We start from the raw sequence: 10,211 nt of genomic DNA, 5'->3' as shown, positions 1-10,211 counted from the left end.
GGAGGCAGCAGCATGAATGGGGGCCACCGCGGAGCGCCTGGTGCTGGGAGCCCTGTGCTCACATCCTGCTTCCCGCAGAAGATGTGCTCCTGGATGCTGAGCTGTTGCTTTGCCCTGCAGGTAAGGGAGGATCACGGTGAGCAGCCAGAGAGATAGAGTGATGGGGAGAGGGCTGGGATCCTCACAGGTGGCAGGGACCACATCCTGCCAGGAAAAGGATGCTTGGGGCCTTGGCCAGGGTGTGCTGGCAGGGGGGTGGGCAGTTGTGGGTGCTGCCCAGGGGGTGTCAGTGAGCACGTGTTCACCCAGGGGTGCTGGGCACAGGGGGCTGCAGATGTGACCACCCCATCTCTTCCCCACACAGCATCTGGCCGTGCAGGCCTCCTTGCTCTGCATCTTCCACCTCCTACTGCTGCCCACCCTGCCTGAGGAGCCGCCCCAGGCCACCAGCGAGCTGCTGGCACGGAGCCTCTTTGCCTGCGGCATCTCCACCATGCTGCAGACCACTCTGGGGAGCCGGTGAGCAAGGGAGATGAAAGGGATGCAGCCGTCACCAGAAGGAGGGTGACACCCCAGGAGAGCATGTCTCTGCCCCCTCCTAGGCGAGGGGAGGACAGGCTTTGCTGGAGGTGGGAAGGGCACAAGGGCTGGATTTTGTATAACAGCCCCTTACCTGGTATCTCTGTACAGCTGTCCCCTCCATGCCGTCACTGCATCCTCCTCTCTCGCATGTCCCTCCACTTTGGGGTTTCCACCTCCTCTGCTTCCCATATCTCACTCCTCCGGTAGCCAGAGCTTTGGGAGCAACCCTCTCCCCTCTTTCCTCCCTAATGTGTCCTTGCTGTCCCCTTCCCCAGGCTGCCTCTGGTTCAAATCCCATCCTTCGAGTACCTGGTCCCTGCCGTGGTGCTGAGCTCCCACCTCTCCCTTGGTGCCAGCATGGACAGGAATGGTGAGCACAGCCCTGGAGCTTGAGTTCTGTGGGGCCCAGGCCATGCCAGTGTGAGGGGAACGGTGGTGAGGAGGTGCACAGGGTAGGGATGAGGGGTCCTGCCTGCTGGCCCCTCTGGTGATGGTGCACAGCACCCTACTCGCCCTTGAGCACACCTGCAATGTGTCTGGTGCCACCCAATGAGATTTGTGGCCTGTAATATGCTTGAGGCTGTCTCCCCCGGACATTATGGGGTTGGGGATGCTGGCACACTGGCCCTTCTCCAGCCAGCAGCCCCTGCACTGCATGTTCTTGGACCCAGCTCTAGGAGGCCAGCATCCATGTGCATCATCTCCCTCCAAAATTCCCTTCCAGGCACAGCTGTGGCCAGCACATGCCCTGCACCTCACTGCACCGTCACAGAGAGCTGGGCTGCCTCACTACGAGAGGTGGGTGCTCCTACTCTGGGGGTCCCTATCCACCACCACCCCAGTGGTCACCTGCATTCCCTTTCCTGGCCTTCCTGGGGATTGCCATAAATAGGGGAGACATAAGGGGATGTGCAAAGGCAATGGGGATTGTGATGCACATGTTCTCCTGGGACTGGGGTGAGTGGAGCACAGGGAACAGGCGATGCTACTGGGGCAGTGGCAGTGTGGCCAAGAGGGATTGTTGGGCTGCTCTCCATATACCCTGTCCCATAGGTCCCATCATAGAATGGTTTGGGTTGGAAAGGACCTTGAAGATCATCGAGTTCCAACTCCTTTGCCATGGGCAGGGACACCTCCCACTAGACCAGGTTGCTCAAAGCCCCATCCAGCCTGGTCTTGAACACCTCCAGGGATGGGGCATCCACAACTTCCCTGGGCATCCTTTCCTCCCGCAGGTCTCTGGAGCTGTGCTGGTCTCTGGGCTGGTTCAGCTGGTGCTGGGAGTGTCTGGAGTCTGTGGGTGGGCAGCCCAGCGCTGCGGGCCCATGGTCCTGGCCCCCAGCCTCTCCATCATCGGGCTGTCTGCATACAAGGAGGCTGCTTTCTTCTGCTCTACTAACTGGGGAATAGCGCTGCTGTACGTGAGCCCAAGGGCCATGCTGATGTGCAGCTCACATGGCTTCCCTTCACCATGGGGACAGGAACACAGGCATCCCCTCGATACACAGCACACGTTTGGGGCCCCATCACTGTGATGCTGTGTGGTGACCTGTGCTCTCTCTCCTAGGCTCATGCTCCTTGCTGTCACATTTTCCCAGCACCTGCAGTCTTGCCGCCTGCCCTTCTGCACCTGGCCCCAGGCCCAGGGGGGCTCCATGGAGCTGCCTGTTCCCACCCTGCGCACATTCTCGGTACTGTGGCTTGTCTTCCCCTGATCCCTCTGCTGTGCCCGGGCTGTGCCTGGCTCCTTGACATGGGGTTAGGTGGGACCTGGTGGCCTTGAAGCAGAGCTGGGTGCTGGGAGCAGAGGCAGGGGTGAGAAGTCCTGGTGCTGCTCCTACAGTGTGGGAGCATGGGGGACCTGCACTCGAGAGTGTTGGAGCAGCAGAGCCTGGGATGCTCCCTGCAGCAGTGAGGGGAGATGTGGCATGGCTCCCTGGGAGAGGCGACAGGACAAGGACCTGCTGTTTGGGGTACAGCAGAGGGGATGCTGGCCAGAATAGGCAGGGGAGGAGGGTCCCCTGATGAGGTTCCCCTTGCCACCTTGCAGGTACTTCTCTCATTTGCTGTTGTCTGCATCATCTGTGCCATCCTGAGCCACCTCCGCATCCCCTGGGAATCACTGGACCTGGCCATGGCACAGCTGTCCTGGGCCAATAGCACCTTCCATGCCCCTTGGCTCCGCATCCCCTACGCAGGTGGGGGGCAGCAGGGCTGAGTGCAGCTAACTGCCTTTGGCCAGGGCCCCTGTCACCCATCCCCTCTCCCTCCGCTGCAGGCGAGTGGGGGTGGCCGCTGTTCACCCCCCGGGCACTGGCAGTGGGCATCGCCATGGCCATCGGTTGCAGCATGAACTCGGTGGGCTGCTACGTGCTGTGCGGGAGGCTGCTGCGAGCCCCCCGGCTGCCCCCCCATGCCTGCAACCGGGGGCTCTGCATGGAAGGGCTGGGCAGCCTCCTGGCAGGGCTGCTGGGCACCCCGGGGGGCACCGCTGCCAGCATCGCCAACGCCTGTACCACCGGCCTTACACAGGTATGCCTGGGATGGGGGGAGGAAGACTGGCAAGGGATGGGGAGGCAGTGGAGCAGAAGGTGTGGGGGACCTGTAGCACCCAGGCTGTCACTGAGCCAGTGCTGGGAAAGGCAGGTCCATATGACACTGGGGGGGGAGATAAAGTGGGGAGGTGACACTCCCCATCCTTACTTTCCTGTCCTCCTTTCCCCCAGACTGGCTCTCACTTCTCAGTGCACATAAGTGCGCTGGCATGTGTGGTGCTGGGCCTGTCCCCGAGGCTGGCAGGGCTCCTCACCCGCATCCCCCTGGCAGTTCACGGTGGGTACCCTGCCCTTCCCCTGCGCTGCGGTGCCTGCAGCCTGCCTGTCGCTGCCTGACTCCTGCCCCTCGCAGGGGGGGTGCTCTGCGTCACCTATGCCATGGCCGTGGGCACGGGCATCTCCTACTTCCAGTATGCGGACATCGACTCGGGGAGGAACATCTTCATTGTCGGCTTCGCCATGTTCATGGCGCTGCTGGTGCCGCGGTGGCTCGGCACATCTCCAGCTCATCTGGTCACAGGTAGTAGGGACATTCCCCAGGCAAGAAAAAGGCTTGGGCCCTGTGGCATGGTGACCACACATCTCTGATGTCCTGGGAGGCTGGGGTGGCTCAGGACAGCAGGCAACTGCCTCCCCAACCCCTGGGCCTGCTGCAGCAGCTCCTGCCCCTTTTCCACTGCTGGGCTAGGACGTCCTGGGTGATTCTGGCATTGCCCCTGCAGGCTGGGTGCCCCTGGACCTCCTTTTCCTCTCCCTGCTCATGGTGCCTGTCTTCTTAACTGGCTTCTTGTCATTTTTCATGGAGAATACGGTCTCAGGTGAGGGGATGTTACAGCATGTCTGCACGAGCCTGCACTCTGAGGGCTGCACCTGGCCATGGGACCATCCCCAAACCACCAGCTCTGCCTCCAGGCAGCTCTGCTGGGGGTCCCAGCATTGGGCTGGGATGGTGCAGGCAGAGGAATGGGCTTCCATCTCACTGCCCATTACCCTGGTTGCAGGAACCCTGGAGGAGCGAGGGCTGCTCTCTGACCTGCTGTTGCTGAAAGCTGGGGCAGGTGCTCGCTGCCCCCGTGGAGAGAGGGGTGAAGCCAGCCAGGTGTATGGGCTCCCTGCTGGACTGAGGAGGCTGCTGCCCTCCTCCTGCAAAGCCTTCCCCTGCTGCTTCCTCTGCCCGGGGACCGAGGAGGAGGAAGAGGAAGAGGGCAGCCATGACCCTGAGGAGGGGACTGCTGCCCCAGGGGAAGGGACACATCTGCTCTCCAGACCCGGCTCAGGGGAGCTGCAGCCACCCAGGAGGACAAGTGAGATGGAGATGTCCATATGGCACAGTGTGGCCTGACCCCACAGCATGATGACACTTTATGGGGGACTGGGGCTATGTCTTCCCCCCAAGGCAGCTTGCAAGCTACTTTGCTCCTTGTTTCTGAAGCCCGCATGGACTTGGAGGGACCTGCACTTCTACACTCCCAGCACAAACCTCATTTCCCTGCTTGGGAGCGAGTTATAAAAACCTTCAACCACCTTTGCCCTTTCCAGGGGTTTCCTTTCCAGCCAGGATTTGCCTGGAAGGTTCCAGGCACCCTGCAATGGTGGGTGACCACAGAGGCTATGGCCACTGCAGCTGGGGATGTGGGTGCCCCTAAAGCCCACCATCATCCTACGGCTGTGGCCAGGGAAGGCTCAGTGGTTTGGCCAGCCCCACGGAGCTGTTGCCTCTGTCTCTGTTCACCCCAGTACTGTGCTTGAGAGGGGCTGGCTCTCCCTCTCCTCACTGCCTTGTCCCAGCTGTGCCCATGGCCCCTTGATGCTCATGGCACCAGGGGTAGACTAATGCCCTGCCTCTGTCGCACCAGGGTGGCCCAGGCTGGGGGTGCAGCTCAGCTCAGTTCCCTAAATCAGTGAACCTCTTTTCACCTACAGCAGGTTGGTCCTATGAGTGCTTGAAACTTAACTGCCCCTCAGGTATTGCTCTTGCTGCTCAACCAGCCAGCAGCGGTTCTCTGGGCAAGAAAACATTGCCTTTGACCGTCCCACCCCCCGCCTTTCCCACTGCTGCTTGTTTACGCTGATTCCAGCAGAGACTGCACCAGCCCTGCTCCACTGTTTAGAGCAGATCAGGGTCCGCAAGCAGAACCCTGTGCTGCCTCCACCACTTTGTACTGGCCTGCAAAACCCCAGCACTGGGGTATGAAAGGCTGGGGATTTGCACCCCTTAGGTGATGCAAGCTGGCCCTGGGTGCAAGCTCGAAGGAAGGATGGGCTTGGGCTGGGAGGACAATGGAGCCAGTCCACAGGAGTGGTGTGCTTGGGCTGCATCACAGCTCCAGGTTGTGGCTGCTCCCTCCACTTGGTCCTGAGCACCCAGAGGGTGGGGGGGATGTGGTGCCACTGTGTAGGCAGGTTCCAGGTGTGAGCCCCCTTTCCCCAACTGCCTGTGATCCCTACAGCTGGCCTCTGTGCACCCAGTGGGCTTGGGGTGTAACATCCTGCCCAGCACCTCAACCTGGCCCAGCACCTCAACCTGGCCCTGCACTCCAGCTGTGCCCAAAGCCCAACCGGGTCCTGCACCCTAACTTGGCCATGCAGCCTGTCCTGCACCCCAAAGCCCCTGCCTGTTCCCACCTCCCTGACACCCCCTTGGGATGCGAACCCTCTGGGATGACCGCCCTGCCCTGAGGGTGGCTGCAGCCTGCATGGTAGGGAGAGGGGGCGGGGAGTGTGTGTGAATGGAGTGCAAATGGGGAGGGGGGGGCGGTGTGGAATGGGACAGTTTGTGGGTGCAGAGTCGATGGCCTCAATGTCTGGGGTGCAGGTGGGGGATGGTAGTCAGGGTGCGGGTGCTGGGTGGGGAGGTCAGAGTCCCGGGCGTCTGTGCTCAGTGTGGAGAAGGTTGAAGGGCTTGGGGGTGGGAGTGCGGTGTCCATGGCCCGTCAGGCTGGCACAGCCCTGCTCTGTTGTGTTTTGTGAGCCCAGTCCCTAGGCATAGCACCCACAGCCCCAGCTATGTGGGGCTCACTGGGGTGCAGCAGCCGAGCCCCAGGGCAAGACCAGGAGAGCAGAGGCGCAGGTGCCTGCCCTGTGGCCATGCCTGCACGGGCACCCTGGGGCTGAGGAATAAACCTAGGGCCGCGGGACAGGAGCCCCCAGCTGCTGCTGCCTCTCTGTGCCTGCAGCCCGAGGGCTGTGCCCAGCTGGGCACTTATACCAGGACATTTCACAACAGGAGCAAGCACAAAACAAGCTAAATAAGCATTAAAGCATTTCAATCCACATCGCTTTGCACAGTGTCTTGGCCACGGCACCTCCAGTGACGGCCGGGGAGGCTGGAGAGGGACACACCAGCTCAGGTCCCCATCCCTGTCTGAATGGCGAGGGAGCAGGACCAGTGGCTCCCAGGGCCCTGAGGAAGCGGTGGCCGTGCCCGTTTCCCCATGCCGGTGACCCATGGCGTGTGATGCTACGCATCCCGGCGTGCCCCGGCACCCCGCACGCCGCGGAAGAGAGCAGCATGCTGGGAGCCGTAGTCTGGCCCTCACCTCCGGCCTGCCATCGCTCGCCTCTCCAAAGCCCCCCTCACCCCGACAGCCCTTGGCCCGCCTGATCCTCTTGCCCTCGGGTAACATCCCTGCTCCCCAGAGCCCCAGTCCTGGGGGGAGGCCGGGTCCCCCCTTGTTGTGGCAGGGATGGAGCCGGCGGCAGGGACGGAGCGGGAAGCGGCAGTGCTCGCTCTGCCAGCGTCGGTGTGTGGCTCCCGCGGAGCACAGGGACGGGATCTGGGAGCAGGAGGAGGTCTGCGGCGCCCTGCTGCCTGTCCTGCTGCAAGCTGGGCGGCTTAAACATTAATCTGCATGCAGAGGTCTCGCTGCGTTAGCATTAGCAAGCACCAGATAGCACCGGGGAGGCAGCAGTTACCTTGCCCTGTGTCTGCGGGTGCATTTGGGGTGGTTGTGGTGAGCTGGGGGAGGAACTGCCCTGCACAGAGCTCCCCCCACAAATGCCTGCTCCAGCAGGGCCATGAGCATGTGCAGGGACGTGTGTGACCAGAACTGGCTGAGCATCCTCACCTCCGGGCTGTGAGGTGGGGCTGGCACCAGGGAGGGGCCGGCAGGGACCAAGGGTCCTTGTGAGGCCACCCCAGGGACCGGGGTGATCTTGAGCAGGGGCTAAAGCAGAAGCCTGATTGTCTTGCAGATGGAGGACTGCGAGGAGCTGGAGAACAGCCTCCTGACACAGCCCTGGGCTTCTGTTTGCTTTGGCGAGTCCTCTTTTCTTGCCAAAGCGTGCTTCAGGGATACTGGCTACATCCTGCTGATCTCCGACCTCAGCAGTGTCTGGTACGAGAGTGCAGACGTCCAGGTCGTGGGACAAAGGTCCAAGGTGAGTGTCTGGAAAGTCCAGGGACCTCCTTTTCTCCTGGCAGCAGCTGATGTCCCAGCATGAACTGCTTAGTGACACAATGGCTGTTGGATCTGACAGGGTTTGGGTGCAAACGCCTGGCCTGGGAAGTCCCCGGGTGGCTCTGCCCAAACACTGTCACCCCGGTTGGCCCAGTGCCCTCCTCCTGGGAGAGTGGGGCAGGCTGTTTAGCATGCCCAGGGCAGCCAGGTCTTCACTGGGCCTGCATGATGAGGCCAGCACACTCATTTCACTTGTGGGCTGGATGGGCAGCTGGTTTCCCCAGGACCAGTGTACTAAGGGCGAGCTTGAAGCAGGGCTGCCTTCCTACCAGTGATGGAGAGACTCCTCTTCACTTTCATACCCAGGCACAGGCTCCTATGGGGTGTCCTGTCAGCATGGCCCCCAAAACACATGGGGCCATGCCTCATCCCCTCACCCGAGCCTGTGTGTCCAGGCTCCAACATGTCACCTATGTGCCATGTCCCTCTGTCACAGAGCAGCTGTGCTGAGCAGCTGGTGGCACAGGTAGCAGCCATTCTCCAGCTCTGGCAGGTTAGCTGAGCTGTGACAGCTCTCGGCCAGCCTGTGACACTCATGGTGGCATGCGGGGCAGATACGCTAGTGGAGACCATTGGACCCTGCCCACCACCCCGGGCAGGAGAGTCTTCCCAGTTTGGCTGGGAGAACCAGTGGGGAATGTCCTGTTGTGGGGCTGGAAGCTGAGGCCCAGGGGTGGCTTTTTGCAGCGCTGGGACACACAGAAATAGCTTGGCTCCTTCTGTGCTGGAGTTTCTGCTGCTTTTTTCCCAGTGCTAAGCTCCTGGGGGTGTTGCTGTACCCCTAATCTTGCTTTTCCTCAGGAGCTGAACAAGCGGCTGACGGTCCACGTGTCCTCCTTCCTGCACCGCTTGCGCAACCTGATGTGCCCCTTGCTGGAAGGGCAGCCGGGCACTGCCACCTCCTTCTCCTGCCACCACATTGCCAGTGGCCTCAGCCTGCACGTGAAGAGCGAGCTCTCAGGGCTGCCCTTCTACTGGGACTTCCACTGCTGCCCCGCTCCCATGGAGATGGTGAGTGATGCTGCAGAGAGTTTGGGGAGGGGGATGGCCAAAATTAAGATCTCCTAATGTTTGGAGGCTTATGGGTGGGTTTGGGCCACGCTGGTGGCTCTGTCTGCTGCCACTCTCGAGGTTCACTGTCCCCATTTCTTCCCATTGAGGCTTTGGCATCTTGGTTGGCGCCTTGCAGTGGGACAGGGACGGCTCAGTACATGCTGCTACCAGAGCAGCAGGGAGATGCCCAGTTTGGGATGATGCCCTGCCAGTGCCCTGGCACAGCAGAGTGATGCTGTTCACCTTTGGTGCACGCCATGAAGCGGGGCACAGAATGGTGGGTACCCCCCAAAGCAGCCACAGGTGGTCTGTTGTGACAGAAGAGAATCGAAGTGGGGTCTCTCTGGCTTTTAAGGGGTTGCTCTTACCAGTGGGCTGCCTAACGTTCTGGGTTCCGGGAAGAGCCCCGTGTCTCAAGCAGAGCACCCAAGGGGCAGCCACTCTGCCCGACTCCCCCGCGTTAGGCAGGCTGGGCGCTACGGGGCCGGGGCTGCCCGGGCCGGTCTCCCCCGGGTCCCCGGCACCTCGGGGCCCTGCGTCCCTGCGCGCACAAGAGGGCGCCCGGTACCCGCTAACGGCCTCGGCGGCAGCCCCGGCCCCAGGGCCAGCCCTGCGGCTCCGGGCGGCCGCGGGAGGCATTGCCCTAAATCCCCGACACCCCTCTCCGCCTCCCGCCGGGTTCCCCGGCTCCTGCTGCGGGGCACGTCTCTTCTCCCCCGCTGAATGGCTGTGCTTGGACGTCGCAGGGAGGAGAGCTGGGATCCCCAGGCTCGGGGGCGGGGGGGGGGGGGGGGGGGGGGAGAGTCTCTCCTCGCTTTCGAGGTTGAACTGGGGAGCAAGTAAACTCGGGGTCTTGGCCTGGCTCGCCCCAGGGGCTTGGTGTCCCTCCCTGGGCAAGAAGGGCAGAGGCTGAGCTGAGAAGGGTCAAAGCTCAAGCTTTCTGCTGGTAGCTGCTCCTCTCCCTTTGCTTGGAATCATGCTGGATGTCTGCAAGGCACCCAGGAGGTGGGAAGCAGTTAGGGTGCTGAGCATGGCTGGTGCGGATGCGGGAATGGGGACCAACTGCCGCTTGCCCCCTCCCAGCTCTGCGGCAGGTGGTGCCCTCTGAGCACTTGGGTGGCTGATGGCCATCGTCTCTGGGGCTTGTGCCTGGGGGTGAGCAGAGCATGGAGTCCAGAGTGGGCTTGCTGCAGGAGCGAAAAGGCTTTGTGAGCGATGCTGGGTTTGCTGCCCTCTCACCCATGGTCTCAGTCTGGCCACAAAGACAAGAGGTGTGCTGGGGTGGGGGGAATCCCAAACACCCTCCCAAGGGCTGGGGGAGGTGATAGGCAGGAGACCGCGCGGTGTGCCTGGTGGGCTAGGGCAGCCCAGCCTGGCTCCAGGGCAGAGGACATGGCCAGGGCTCTGCGTGGGGCTTGTGCCATAAACTAAGAGTGGCCATGGTGGGCTGCAACAGGGAGCTGCAGCCTGCGTAAGTCCTGCACATTGGGGTCCCTGTTACTTTCCATCTCGCCTCCCTGGGAAAGTCTCTTCTGTTCCTCAAGCCGCAGCTTGACACCTC

General features: G+C 62.0%; 2 protein-coding genes across 2 annotated transcripts in view; both read left to right on the top strand.

Annotated features, from left to right (window-relative positions):
* SLC23A3 (solute carrier family 23 member 3) lies at positions 1-4,479 on the top strand. Its single transcript, XM_074145635.1, has 12 exons — positions 1-120; positions 365-519; positions 858-952; positions 1,307-1,380; positions 1,818-1,999; positions 2,150-2,273; positions 2,633-2,780; positions 2,861-3,114; positions 3,309-3,414; positions 3,490-3,657; positions 3,860-3,955; positions 4,139-4,479. The coding sequence occupies exons 1-12, from the start codon at positions 13-15 to the stop codon at positions 4,477-4,479; spliced, it is 1,851 nt and encodes a 616-aa protein (XP_074001736.1). The 5' UTR covers positions 1-12.
* A 2,105-nt stretch (positions 4,480-6,584) lies between these two features.
* NHEJ1 (non-homologous end joining factor 1) overlaps positions 6,585-10,211 on the top strand; it is a 44,061-nt gene continuing 40,434 nt past the window's right edge. Inside the window, exons 1-3 of the mRNA XM_074145747.1 lie at positions 6,585-6,756; positions 7,332-7,517; positions 8,399-8,608. Of these exons, the coding sequence (XP_074001848.1) occupies positions 7,332-7,517; positions 8,399-8,608 (396 nt within the window). The 5' untranslated portion in view covers positions 6,585-6,756. The remainder of the gene's footprint in view (positions 6,757-7,331; positions 7,518-8,398; positions 8,609-10,211) is intronic.

Source organism: Numenius arquata, chromosome 3, assembly GCF_964106895.1.
Source record: "Numenius arquata chromosome 3, bNumArq3.hap1.1, whole genome shotgun sequence".
In the NCBI taxonomy this organism is placed as follows: domain Eukaryota; kingdom Metazoa; phylum Chordata; class Aves; order Charadriiformes; family Scolopacidae; genus Numenius; species Numenius arquata.
The sequence above is the reverse complement of the archived record's forward strand: the minus strand, read 5'-3'. Positions and strand labels throughout refer to the sequence as shown.

Coding starts and splice junctions, on each gene's coding strand:
- SLC23A3 (XM_074145635.1), top strand. CDS start 13: ATGAATGGGGGCCACCGCGGAGCGCCTGGTGCTGGGAGCCCTGTGCTC. Junction 953..1,306: donor TGCCAGCATGGACAGGAATG/GTGAGCACAGCC, acceptor ATTCCCTTCCAG/GCACAGCTGTGGCCAGCACA. Junction 3,415..3,489: donor CATCCCCCTGGCAGTTCACG/GTGGGTACCCTG, acceptor TGCCCCTCGCAG/GGGGGGTGCTCTGCGTCACC.